At 41.1% G+C, this 14352-nt stretch overlaps 1 protein-coding gene across 3 annotated transcripts in view; it reads right to left on the minus strand.

Moving 5' to 3' along the window:
* The window catches only part of MYLK4 (myosin light chain kinase family member 4), an 85076-nt gene that overhangs the window by 14885 nt on the left and 55839 nt on the right, over nucleotides 1-14352 (minus strand). For all 3 annotated transcript variants that reach the window (XM_032991970.2, XM_032991969.2, XM_032991971.2), the window contains exons 3-7: nucleotides 6666-6732; nucleotides 5861-6170; nucleotides 4991-5010; nucleotides 2098-2203; nucleotides 1142-1235 (exon numbers count right to left, since the gene is read on the minus strand). In XM_032991970.2, the coding sequence (XP_032847861.1) occupies nucleotides 1142-1235; nucleotides 2098-2203; nucleotides 4991-5010; nucleotides 5861-6170; nucleotides 6666-6732 (597 nt within the window). The remainder of the gene's footprint in view (nucleotides 1-1141; nucleotides 1236-2097; nucleotides 2204-4990; nucleotides 5011-5860; nucleotides 6171-6665; nucleotides 6733-14352) is intronic.

Raw genomic sequence — 14352 nt, forward strand, 5'->3', positions numbered from 1 at the left:
CTTTTCACCAAGAAAGTTACATAAAACAGGACATCGTTTGAACCAGACATCTGCATTATCTTCATGTTTTCACTTGTGGCAACCAAACACAGGGTTTTCCTTTCATTGCTCCTGCAGTGGTAGATGTCCAGACTATAGGAGCTATTAGACTGAACTCAAAGATTGAGTGGGGGACTGCTTCAGCAATAAGCTACCTGGGGGGAAAAGGAAGGGGAGAGCCCACATGGACAAAGTGGTGGGTTCACAGGGGTGTAAAGAAAAGAGAGAAGCAGAATTGGACTTAGTTCAACCAGCTGTAGGTATACAGAATCAAGCTGTGTAAGAGAAGTCCAGGACAGTCCTCAAAACCTCCCTTTGCTGCCAGGGGAGAGAAACTGGTACCTCCACTTAGCACAACTATTTTAGACACGCAGTTTATGATGGGCTGAATCATTCTCTGGTGGTGCCAGTCTCTCTCTATTGACCGTAAGGGGATTCCTGGTGATCAGCATGGCCACAGCTATACCTTAGCAACCCCAGTTAGCTGAGACAGATCTCACCATTGAATGCCATTAAAGACACTGCTGTCACACAATGGATGCTATGCATGTCTTTCCTGTGAAAGCAAGTGCCAGATGGCCATGAGGTTTGCAAAACAGGCCATACTAATTCTTCTCATCTGTATTTGTGTTGATGTCAGGAGCCCAGATCATGCCTGTTATCAGCATCCCCTACAGCAACATCAAGTCATTGCAGCAAAGGCTACGGTGTGCTTGGGAGAGAATACCCTATGTCACAGGCCTGACAAATGTTTTTACAATTAAAGAAAACACTAATATCATTAATAGCAGAAAGCAAAAAAGGAAAGCCAAAGAAACAAGAAGAGATGAAAAGAAAGTTGGAAACATTAAGATTAACAAAAAAAAAAAAAAAAAAAAAAAAAGAGAGAGAGAAAACCCAAAAAGAGGACAGAGGACTTCAGTGAGTTACTAGAAGTTCTGGAGGAGAAGGGAAATAGAACTAAAGCCACTGGTAATCCAGTAGGTCCTATGAGTGTGATGGCTTGTAAGCCCCTTGGCCATGGTCTGTTGGTCTGTTGTGTAGCTGAAGAACAGTGTGGGATCCATTAAGGAACAAAAGACTAATATCACAGTCTACCAACCTTTTGTTTAGGACCTTTTGCTTTTATAATTTTGGCTGCTAGCTTGAGACCTGTTGCTTTCTCTTCACATTTGTGTACTTGTCCAAATCGCCCTCTAGGGAAAAAAAGGAGATAAAAAAAATCATCCAGTGGAGTGGTACTGGTGTTGGCTCTGAATATAAACTAGGTTATAAATTACAGAAATTATTCTCTCCCTACTGGATTCCATTTCAATTGCTCCATTGCTGCTATTTTTTTGTGTAGATTAGACTTGCTACTATTCATTCGGGCACAACAAAATCACACACTGTTCTAGCTGATATTATCCCACTTGTATGATTCACTATACTCACCTCATAACATGCAATGACTAATCCCAGGGAAGTCAACATACTGTAAGGATAATAACTCAGTTATGTGCACAATCTTCCCCTCTCCATCTCATCATTCTCCTCCGAGGGAGGGTTGTGATTTCATGATGAAACAAAGCCTTACCCAAGACCATGCTGCCATCAAAAATTACAGTATCTCTCCTAAACACTGTCAGCATGAGAGATCAAGTAACTACATGGCCTGTCAGATTAGCCTGCTGATCTATCTGAAAACATGCATGTGTTTACAGGGATGGGACCCACTGAGCAAAAGAAGGCTACAACATGTCTCTATGTCCTGCTGGCTGCAATGTGAGGTAAAGTATTACAGCATCCTAGGAGCCCTGACATAAAGCCTGAGGGCAGCTGGCTGACCTGGAATGATACCAAATATAAGCCAAGTCTGCTGCTGCCGAATCTTAAGCCAAAATTCACTCACACAGTAAAATCAGCCTCCTGTTTTCATCCCTCTCTAAAGCACTGTTAGAGCTTAGACTTTCATGACTTCGGCTCTAGTGAGGTATGTTGCTTCCATTCACCTCCCCCCGGTACTTGGCTGTAAATTTGTACCTTGCTTTCCATGTTGATTGGGTTCACCTGACTTACCCTCCCAGGATTTCATTCTCACTGACATTATAGTAATTGCTGATCCCCACCCTTTTGGCTGAGACAATCCGGTGATCAAATGGTGCTGGTGGAGTAGGACTGTTATCTACAAAAGACAAAACAGACAGATAGCATATGAGTGGTCACATGCAGTGCTTGTCTATCTCATATTTTAGTCCCTCTTTTATCCAGATAAGCTCATTTAAGAACTGAATACACCTATTGGAAGCTATATAGATAGGTCTTTCTCTGTTATTTAAGAAGGGTTTTATTCCAGGAGCTCTGGCTCAGAAAACAAGGTGCTGTTGGGAAGCTACACTTAGACAAAGACTCCTTTATTAAGTTAGCATCTGCTGCACAACAGCAGGAAGAGGCAAAGTGAAGACCACTAGACTAAACCAATGTAGCTTCATGCCCACAAAGGGCCTCAGCAATTTGTTTGGAAGGAATTTGGCTTTTTCTCTGATTTTATTTTTTCATTTTCCTCAGGGACTGTTAATAGCTGAGTACATACTGTAACTCTCCAGTGTGGTAGGAAGAGAGACTGAAGTCTCCTCCAGGCCCAGCTAAAAGAGGCTATTTCCCAGCTTTTGCTGTTCGTAGTGAAGAATCCCCTTCTCTACTGATTGACACAACTTGTCATTCTCCACAGTATGGTCATCTCTAAAAATCACATTTAGAGCTTTTGCACATGAGGGAGTTTCACCCTGGCAGGCAGCACCTGGGATTTCCAGTATGGCTCAGGACCCAGTGTGGTAGGACACATGGTAACTGTCACGTGCTGCTCTGAAGAATTTCTGTCCTTAAAAAAAGATGGCAGATAAAAGGTAAAGAGGGGCACGGAGAAGGGATGGGTTCCCAACATCACACTGCAGCTACTATGGAGTTTTGTCACAAATGCAGGTCTCTGGTATTACTGTCCAGACCTCCACATGCTGGACCATTCTGCCGTCCTAATGTCAAAATGCCTGTTGGAGACCAGCCCTGCATGCCTTATTTCTGTTTGGATTTTTTGCAGGGTGTTGCGACTTCAATTTCATACCCACGTTGTTTTTCATTTGATTGATATTCCCAAGAGTGACCTTTGGCTGACCAAGGTGACAAATACTTCTTCAACTGGTTGGGAGGGCTAGAGCCCCAGAGTTTCAACATGAGCTCTCTGGTTTGGAATGCCGGCTCCCTTTTGTGTGAGGCTTGTTGAGCAATTTTTAAACCATTCATTACTCCAGTGAAAATGATTAAAAACACAAACAAAAAAAAAACATGACAGCATGTAGCTGGCAGGAACACTTTGGTCATTAATGTAGCAGTAGATTGTCCTTTATTCACAGTGAATGTCCATTTTTTCAGGACACCAGCTGTGTACCTAGATTTTTTTCTGACAGTGTTAATAACTTACATGGTCAGGAAGTTAGTTCATGGTCAAGGAATTGTGAAAAGCTGGGGCTTCTGGAAGTTTGCCACCTACTTGGGATTCTGCAAAGTTTGAATTGCACATCCTTAAGTATGGGCCTTTGCGTGTTACTGAGACCCACAAAATGCCACAAAAACCTCTACCCTAAAGAAAGAATTTGACTCTAACAACACGAACTCCAAGGGCCCCAGCATGTAAGTGACAGAAGAAATGTCCTTCTGAAAGCTCAGCTCCCAAATGCTACCAAGCTTTGGGCAAGCAAGTGTTCTTTTAAAGAGGACAGAGTGCCTCTTTAAAACTATGCCTAGGTTTTAGTCTTCAAGACTTTCCCAGTGGCAGACCCTCTAATTTTCTTTTCCTGGACACCAGAGGGGATTTCTCCCTATTCAAGAACAGCCTCCCATTACAGATCAAAGATGCTTCACGAGAGACACTCTAACCTTAATGTCATCCCTAACAATCTGCCAGAGCTCAGGACAGGTTATGGAGTTTAAAGTTTTAGTACAATCTCCTGTTCCCTGCTACAATAGCCTACCACAAACATTTAATAAATGTTTCCCTCTCCCACTCTCCCCCCATTCCCAAAGCAAAGAAATTCATTGAGTCCTATGCATGCACATGCACACACACATATCTTCAAATCCTTCTCGCCATCCTCTCATGCGCCATCATTTCATATAAAGGGATATGCACTGAAATTCTCAAGCTGGCGGTCTAATATTAGAAATCTCTGCTTCACCCCGGTAAGCATTGCTTCAGAGTTCAGTGCCTGAGCATTGTTTATCTGACAGTTCAACAGCATCAGTCAAGCTTCCACACAAAAATCAGTATTTCTTTATTTTATAGGCTGCAGTTGTTCTCACTTCAGATTGCAATGGTACAAATACAAGTAAGCTGGTTTTGCAGGTTACATCCAGAGCATTTCATATTCTGTGTTAGCACATGTCCTCAGCACTTCCACAGGTCAACCAATTTTGCCACCCATTTCTCCCAACACTCTATACTTAGGAGTTTTAGCTCTGTTGTTAAAACAAGACAGAATGAGAGTGGTATTAGTGGAGTAGTTGTGGCAGAAGCAAATTAGTTGTGACTAGTTTCTGCCAGAACAGAAGCCTCTAAGATGGAACTGTGTTATTTCCCATCAGCTTGGGATGTGGCCCATGAACAACTGCTTCCCATCAGAGCTCCAAGCACACCTCCTCCCCTACAGATTTCAATCATGAAATCATTCTCTTCTTCGGATGTCTCTCTCTGGTTGTACTGTAATACCAGTGGAATCAAATGCTTTGCTTTGCCTTTAGGAATACTTCCTGTAAGTTTTTTTTTCAGTTTTACATATGCCATCAGCACTTTCTGTATCTAGCCTGCTCTTTTTGTTGTCATCTTTGATTAGGCCTTCATCATTCACTCGATGCTTACTGCTACCCCTATGCTCAAATTGGTAGGTCTGCTCAGAGACTGAACTATAATTTCCTGTACCTTTTTCGCAGCCTTTACACCTGCAAGGACAAAACATGGCATTAGAGCAGGGTACACTTAAAGCAGAGCAAATTTAGAAACATAGGTGAAAAATGCCTACACATATATTGCATTCAAATAACATTAGGTTATTTTGCTTCATGGTGTAAAATAAACTGTTTTAACATTCACTTTGAGAAATAAAAATTACCCCTAAATTAATCATGACAGCAAAAAGTTTCTCCACTACTGAAATCCTCTCCTGAGTTCTAAATTTAACATTTGGCTATCAATCTCACTTTTAAAGTAATGGGAGAGAATTGGGATTTCATTCTGCTCATATATTGCTTAATGAACATTAAAATCCTGAGACCTTAAACTGGTTTATCCCTGAAGGGTTATATGTCATTGCAGCAAAGAAAGAATTACAGTAAACAAATTTATCAGTTTAATTGCAGTTTCACAGCTTTATGTTATCGTTTAAGCTCCTACATTTTGCAGTAACATCACTCCCAATTGGTACATAGCCTAATCTAACCTTACTTTGCTCAGAGATTATATGATGCTGCAATAAACATAACAATGGGAGAATTCTCCTCAGAGATGAAGAATAGCTTAACATAATTTCCATGGTCCTAATCTATTTTTCAAGCAAACAATCAAAGCACACAGCTAGTACTGTGTATGGTAGATGGTTTGACTGTATTTTTTAAGGGTATAATTTCAGTTTAGAGCTCAGATCAGAGAGATAAACTCATTTTACACTTTTGTATTGGGCTGGATTTTCACCAATATTTATATTAAACAGTCACTTTGACTTAAAACTTGAACTACACATTTTTCTAAAGCACGGGTGTCTTAAGGATGTGCAGTCTGTGCTTCGGATCCTACCTTCCCTCTGATGCCTCTTGATCTTCGCTTTGTCCTGCCTCATCTTCATTTTGGGAAGGAGATTGACAAGCATCACCAACAGCATCTTCTTCTTGCTGCTTTTCTGTAGTGAAGAATTTCTGAACAGAGCTTCTCCTGTACTTGTAAGAGCTTTCAAAAGCCAAACTTTCTCCTTTCTCCTCTGGCCCTTCAGTATGAAACATGGGAGGATCCATTTGAAGCAGAACAGAATTTTCCCTCTCCGCATTTTCCTTGTTGAGCTTATCAACTTCTTCCTGAGAGCAGGACTGGCTCTTCTGGATGGCCCCCTCTGTAAGTAAACAGATTACCAAGGAATCTGTCAGTAATTCTCTGATAGTAACAATATTAAAGTAGGGTTGCACACTTAGCATAACTTCTGTTGCATTTTGAACTAGACACTTTCTTTCCTCTCCCATTTTCAAGGTCAGTGTAACTGTCTCCTAAGCAAGAGCAGACTCCTTCTTTAAACAGTGATATCATGGCTCACAAACTATTCCTTCCAGACACAGCACTGGAAAATGTTTTTCTCACTCAAATTTATTGTCAGCCAAGTGAAGGTTAATAAACTCCTCATGCAAAGCACTTTTTTGAGCAGCTTACCAGCATGTGCACAGGCATGTGAAAAGTAGGTTGATACTGCTTGGACAATTCTCACTCATGCTGATAAGCACACACATAACCCAACCAGCTTCTCCTGAACTGCTCAGGAGAGTAATGGCTACTTCTGTGCAGTTGTACCCTTAGGAACTAGAAACCAATCAGAAAAAAAAAAAAATATTCTAACCTGCTGAATCTGGTGGCTTCTTCTCTTTTGTTTCTGTCTCATTCAAATGTGACTTTTCTTTGATGACCTGTGGAGAAGGCAATTGATGTATTAGTGTATACAGTGTTCATGTTGTATTGTTCCTCGTGGAATTGCAGCCTCATTTCTTTGGTCAAATCCAAGTACTCTGTGTTCTAACTTATGCTCTTCCTATAAATGATGGTCCCTATTTTAATCACTACCAAGCACAGCAGATTGGTTCCAGTGTAAAGCAAGAGAAATCTCAGTTGTAATCAACACCAGTGCTGGCATAAACATAGCGCAGAAAAGATCAGGATTGAGCCTCAGGGACTAAAAGAAAAAAACATCCAGAAATGAGCTGTTGCCCTGTACTAGCTTTTGCTGTTAAAAACTAGGTTAGTTAAACCAAAGCTAGGAATATTTAATATTCTAATAAAAGCTTCGGTAACAGTCTTACTGATAGATTTCAAAAATTTTTTTGCTGTTAATCAACATCTGGTAACAGCATTTTTAATGATCCAATAATTTATTACAGGCTGACCAAAACAGTTACCAGGAATTGGAGTATATAAACCATAATGTCAGCTTTGTAGCTTTCTCTTATCTACATTTTACAATGTTACAGTGACATCTAGAGGTGCTTTATACCAGGCCAGCTCCTCATAAAAACTGCTATTACTGTTATCTTTATGGCTATTTACTCATATTCCTATGCCATTTGTTCTGTGTTTTTTCATCGACCAGTCCTAGACTTGTAGTAGCATGGTGACCACAGTAAACCATGGTGTCTGCTGTTGCTTGGTGCTCCTCTTCCACCTACTTTCTTCCTTTCACAGTACTATGAAACTGGCACTATCATTATTAGTAATAGATCCACAGGGTTTGAAAAATGCAAATACCTCCAAGGATTTTCCAGAGAGACTACTTTTGGTCTTTGAGCTACCAGATGAAGCAGTGTAATACATATTTCAACAAAATATACAGGGCCAGGCAATTAATTTTGAGTGTCTTAATCATGCAAGCAGTATCATGGCTTATTCATATTGTATTCTGGGCATGAATCAGTCCTATTACTAAACATTTGTTTTGGTAAGCCCTCTGCATTTTTTATGCTTGTTTGTTTGTTTGCTTTAATTTCATCAGGCCATATAGAAAATAGGCATAAATTAAAGCAATGTGTATCTGCTATAAACAGAGTTCAAGGGAAAGGAAACTCCATGACAAGTAAAAAGAGTCAAGAAAAAGGGGATGAAACTGCATTGAAAGATTTCATCAGGACTTGATCAGAAAAACTTGATCTGCAAGGGACAAAGAAACTGTGATATGAGCATAAGAACTAAGACTGACAACTATTTGGAATGCAGTTGGTCCCAGGAAGTTGCAAGCCACAAAATGAAAAAGGCCTAAATACAACTAGGTAAGTACACTTAAAATATAAACTGAAGTCTTGTTCACATGGAACTTAAATATAAATGTCACGATTCCAGATGGATCACAGGTAATCAACCAATGCTCATTCTGGCTTTTTAATTGTGAAAAGCACTAAAAGAAGTAGGGAAAAGCCTCAGACTTATTCATTCTGCAATGTGACCTCAATTAGTAATGCACTCGGATTCCTGTATGTCAGCTGACTGTACCACTGAGGACATCAGCTCTGATCAAATACAGTCAGCTGAGCAAATAACCAGAGAAATGGCCTCCAAGCTCTTTGATGCACAGGGCCAGATTTCACTTCTGCATTCAGAATTAATTGCAGGCACACAGCGCTTCCTACTAAATATTGCTGTAGTTTGCAGGTGTGAAATACAGAAGCCAGCTTTTGAAAATCCATCTAGTGGAAGGAACACTGGACGATGCCGAATATTTCAAACTGCCAGGGTGTTACATAAATTACTACACTGTTTATTCAAGCATCATTTCTGATCTCTTATATTTTAACAGCAGATGAAGAGCTCATGCTAATTTAAGTGGGGGAGAAAAAAAAAGAATATAAATGAGACATTTACTGGTATCCTTCAGAATCAATAAATGTAGCTATTTATTTGCAATAAATATAGGGTTAATAGTGCACTACAGTAAGAAATACAAATATAAGGACTAGATATTGGACTATCTGTAGACACATGAGTAGTCTACATATGAGCATTTTCTCCATGTTTTGCTATTTGTAGCAACATGTGACTTCAACTCGTCAAATCTTGACCCGTTAACAAAAGCATGAACTCTTGCTCATTATTTCTTCCCTGTAAAGGCTGGGGTTCCTACAGGTTCTCTGGAGCTGACAGAAGTCAGCACGCCCCTCCCAGCCCAGCGGCGGGAGCTACAAAGACCTCCTTGGGGTTTGTCAGGGGTGTGTGCCCCCGCCATGTCCCACCCGACCCGGGCAGCTGGGCCAGCCGCTCCCAGAGCCCACAGGCCCTGAGCACCCCAGGCCACCAGACTCTTCGGAAATTCTCATCAGGAAGGTGTGGCGGTTTGTTAAGGACATTCATCCCAACCAATTACTCTGCATAACACTTCTTATCCTTCAGTCTGTTATCAGTGCTGCCTTAAGGGCCTTTTTAACTTAATCACTAATGGGATTTTATTATGCATTATTCTTCCTGAACTTTGGTAACATGTGACTTTTTCCAGCCTGTAATTTCTAAAATTATAGGAATCGGTATTTCTTAGTGGAAATTATGCCTCCACCTTATTTTTTCCCCTTTCTTTATTGACTTGAATATGCACAATGAGGTTAATGGCACAACAGTCATTTTCCTTATTCATACAAGCCAAAAGCTTACAGTGAAGTTTTCATTTTAATTCCACAAAAGTTTAAATATGAAAGGTCACATTGCGACCCCGCACCAAAACCAGAAGGTGTCTGTACCCACACAAGTTGCTATTGTGTCTTCAAAAATACATTTTCCAGACTTAAACATATTATTTCACACAGAGTACTGCTAGAGTCTAAGTAATAGAGACAGAATAAGAGTCCACATGATAACAGAATAATGCGAGATACTTCAGAGGCTGAAACTTCAGTATAGACCAATGGAAAAAAAAAAGATCCCACTTTTGGAAATTATTTAAATTGACTTTAGAAACCTGCAGAAATTAAGCAATAAGCAATTATATATATAAATATAATATATTTTAACAGAATTTTCAAATGCAGCAAGAAATTAATGTTTTTTATAGACATCTGACTCCTTTTTAATGAGCTGTACTTAGTTAAATTCCTTCTTTATACGGCAGCAGTCCTACCCTTGGAATGTTTTCCTAGCTAACTTTCAAATTTTTTTATTCACCTAATAAAACTCTTTGATTTTTTTTTCCTACTGCAAACATTTTTGTAGTGAATGGCCTCACGAAGCAGCCCCAACCTTTTAGTTAGAGGTCCTTTATCACCCCATCACATTTCATTTGATGTCAAGACATTATTCTCAACTTCAATCAGACGATACCAAGACACAAAATTTTGCATATGCCTAATCCACATTACTTAGTCAGTGTCCCTTTCTTATGTTCTTAAGACATTTTGCAGAGCTTTATTATGGCAAGATATCCTGGTTTTGTGTAAGACCTGATCACCATCCGTTTATTAACATAATTAATTTTCTTGAGCTTTGTGATTAATTACTTTCACTAACAGCCAGAAATCAGCATGGGCTTTGCCATCTGAGCGCAGTACTGTGGATGCTCCCAGTATCTCTCCACACCCGTACACAGGAGAATGCATCACGTACAACAGAGACCTTGGGGCAACAGCATACGTGACCATGCCTCCTGTGCTATCCCCTGAGGCTGAAATCCATCCCCTCCTTCCCTTTTGTGTTCCTCTTCAATACACTCCCTTTTACCCCCCAGCAATGTCAAATATTCAGTGAATGTATTTCTGATACAAACTTATAAAAGATACAAAACATACACATGGGAATTCTTCTTTTACTGGCAGGCAGTACATCTGCTTCCAAGTCATTATTTTTTGCTACACTACACAAACTTCTGGCACCTTCAGGCAGAGATTTGGACTCTTCCATGACCTTTATAAAGTTCCTTAAACTAGATAAAGAAATCATTGTTCTGTATAAACCAATCTCAAGTCATAAGTATATTTTGATCACACGCAAAAATAACCTCTGAGCCATGAGATTCGTGATTCCCCCAACAGGAAATACAAGAGTTTCTGTGTGACCTGCTGCCTTGAAAATACATTGATAATGAGGTAACAATCCCTGCATGAAGACACATACTAAATACTGAAAAATTCCTTGTAATAACACCATCCTGGAGGAGAAGCTGAAGATCAGTGAAGCCAAAGCCTTGTCCAGTCCCCACTTCTGCTTGCTGACTTCCCACCTGCTGCACTGGAGAAGCAGTGGCTGTCCTGCTTCAAATGGATGCTTCCTCCTGCCAGGCCGTTCTTCTCAAAACAGGGAACCTTACACCTGTGTAAGTGTAGAAAACGCTTTCATGCAACCAGGCTCCTGACAGAGCCCACGGCCTTGAGTGTGCCATCTGCTATGGTGAAGACATGGCATATTGCACTAACAGATTGCTTTTAAACATCTTTCCTTCTGCCTTGAGGTCCAGTCACTGCCATTTAACAGAGTCAGCATCAGGCATAGCTTTGGAGGTAGATTTCTAAACTCCAATTGACTGGTATAATTTTAATGTCTCTGGAATACATGGAGGCCTGTAATAATGACCAACAAGTCCAAGGCTACCAACCCACCTCTTAAGATAAGAGCATTCAGCATTACCTGGCTTTGACACATCTTTTCACTTCATCTGGGAAATCAACCTGTTACTATCACTTTTGGGTTGCTCACCTGAACAAATCAGGGGCAACATGAGGCAAGCACGATGCCTGGAGACTCTGGCTGCTTGTCTTACCACCATATCGGACAGCCTCACATATACCCCTTCTCTGTACCGCTCAATATCCTCACACGTGTGATGACTGACAGGGTCCCATGTGCTTCAGAGGTGCATGTGTACCTCATATGCACCTGTGCCATAACTCCAAAATTTTCTAGGTGCTATTCTACACATTTTCCCCATAACCATTAAATAGCTCATCCAATAAAGTAGGCTCCACTATTGTCACAATATGAGAATGGAGGAAAAAAGTCCAGCTTGAAAGCCAAATCAGTGGCACATCCTTTTAACCATGGGCATTAACCACCCATCTGTCAAATTACTTTGGCAATTTTTTGCTACAATATCAGTTAAATAGCCTCATTGTTAAGAGAGTATTTTTCAGCTTTATTAACTTAACAGAGCTGTGCATGCAATGATATGAATGGCAAATACCTTCTTCTTGAATCGCCCTTTCTAAGCCACTTTGGGGAAATCACACTGTTGGGAGATTTCCAAAGGGCTACAAACTTCAGAAAACATCCCCTACAAGCTTTGATGACTCACTTTGGACTCCAGAAATGTGGGTTTCCTAATAACACATTGCATTTAACAAGAAGGGGGTTTGGGTGGAGGGGCAAGACCTGGGATGTCTTTATTTCCCCTTTATAGACAAACTGTCTCCTGTGGCACCTGACTGCGCAGGCAGCACCCAGCGAATGGAACGTGGTGGGATGCCTCCCGGGCTCCACTGCGGCTGCTGCCGAGCCAGCCATCACCACTCCTCCTCACAGGGTGCTGCCAGGATGGCACCAAATGAACAGCATTCCAGAGTGGCTACCCTTGTCATCAAAAGTCAGTGTGGTGGAGACCCCGCATTTAGTTGCACTGGCACTCTCCTACCAGAGGAGACATTCAAGCACGGTGCCCTTACTGCTGGCAGATGTATCTGACTTCTGACAGGGGCCGAGAGGAGTCCTCACCTGCAAACTGACTAAATGGCTAGGATATCTGATGACAAAAGGTGGGTTTTAGATGACAGAAGTGAGCGAAGACCTCTTGTCTGAGGAAATCCCTCCTACCTCTGTCTCAACTCTTTGAGGAACCTTCTGCTTTTACAGGACTGCTCTCTGCTGACCAGCCTTGTCTCGCTCTCCTGCACTTACCAGTTACCTCTTCATCTTCAACATGAGGTCTCCTAGTTCTGTAAAGGAACTGTAATGGATTCCTAAAACAGTTGCTGTAACACACAGGCGTTACTGTCATGCCTGTAAGCCATCCGAGGCAGCGTGCGGGTATTTAGAAATAGCTGTGCCTGTTTTGATTCCACACGTTGCTCTGAGTTGTAGAGAGAGCAAAACCACAACAGCGCCCAGGGAAGGATCCTACCCAGCGAACACTGTAGAGCAGACAGCAAGTTTAGAGGCTAAATGAAAGCAAAATTAAACAGCATTCTGAATTGGAAGGGCATGAAAAACCTCCTGTAGCAGTCAGTAAGGGAAAGAATGGAGCAAAACAAGATGAAAATGTCATCTGGAGAAAACATACCAGTTTTATAGACAGAGAAAGTCAGAGAGAGAATTGTAACTCTAATATATTATAGCTCACTCAAAAACTGGAATACCTCTACCAAGAACATATTTAGGTAAAGGCATCGGTCCTGTGGGAAAGAAAAGCATTCCCAAGTATAACAGCAGCTGAAGGAGCTGACTGGCTGCATTGCCCAAACAGTGGACAACCCATCTGTTGAGATTCTGCAGAAAGCCTCTATCCTCAAAACCACTGAGGATGGCAGAAACACTTGCAGACAGATGAAAAAAAAAAAAAAAGAAAATGAAACAAATCCTGCCTATTTGGCTGGAAAATGAAAAATACACAGAACACAGCCAATCTGGAGAGAATTTAAATAATGCATACGGGACCCATTAGTATTTGTAGGCAAAATGAAGGAATCAAAAGAACAGTTATAGACTGAGGCTGAATGGATCTTAAAACACATGTGGCAAACAGCAGTTTCACTGCAGATTCCTACTAAAGCAGCCAGTGAATTGCAGTTGCAGCATGATACCTGCATGGGAGGGACAGAGGATTCAAACAGAAAACACAGCTCCCACTGCTGGGGTGTTTTTAGTGTGGGAAACAGCCTCAAAGTGCTAAAAGTTATTAGTCCTATGGCAAAGCCTGTAGAAATGGCAAGAGACCGAAGTTACAGCAACCTGCAGGCAATTGCAGAAAGTTCAACACTGCTTTACGATGGCAACAAAAGGGACTTTCTGACTCTCCAGGTGAGTATTTGCAGGTTAATAGTGTAGAATCCCTAAACTGTTTAATTTGGAGGAAATAAGTGAAGTATTATTTTACTCCCTTTCTTTATAAGTGGAAGAAATAGGACTGAAAGTGTAGTTACAGAGTCATTTCACAACAGGATTATCACGGACTACTTAAAAAGGTGAATTTGAGGAAAACCTCAAGACTTTTAAAGACCCTTACTGTAGAACTGCTGATTTCCCTGGGTGGTAGTAGTGAGAAAATAACTTAAAACGACAAGTAATACATGCTACTCCTCTCAGCCATGTGGTGATAGGGTCACGCTGCACTCAGTGGAAAACGTCTGGGAGACATTTGGCAGCACCGACAAAGCATGAAGTGTCTGCAGGCTACACAATATTATAACTCCAACCCTAACCAGAAATAAACTAACCTCCTGTATGAGGCAGTAGAGGTATTTCAGGATGGCAGTAAAAGGCAGGAAAGCAGAAATTTTGCTTCAGAGGAGAGCAATCCCTATATTTTTCAAGAGCACAAAAATTCCCTGTGGAGCCTGTGATGCGAAGGCTGTTCC

Source organism: Tyto alba, unplaced genomic scaffold, assembly GCF_018691265.1.
Source record: "Tyto alba isolate M040663 unplaced genomic scaffold, T.alba_DEE_v4.0 Super-Scaffold_48, whole genome shotgun sequence".
Classification (NCBI taxonomy): Eukaryota; Metazoa; Chordata; class Aves; order Strigiformes; family Tytonidae; genus Tyto; species Tyto alba.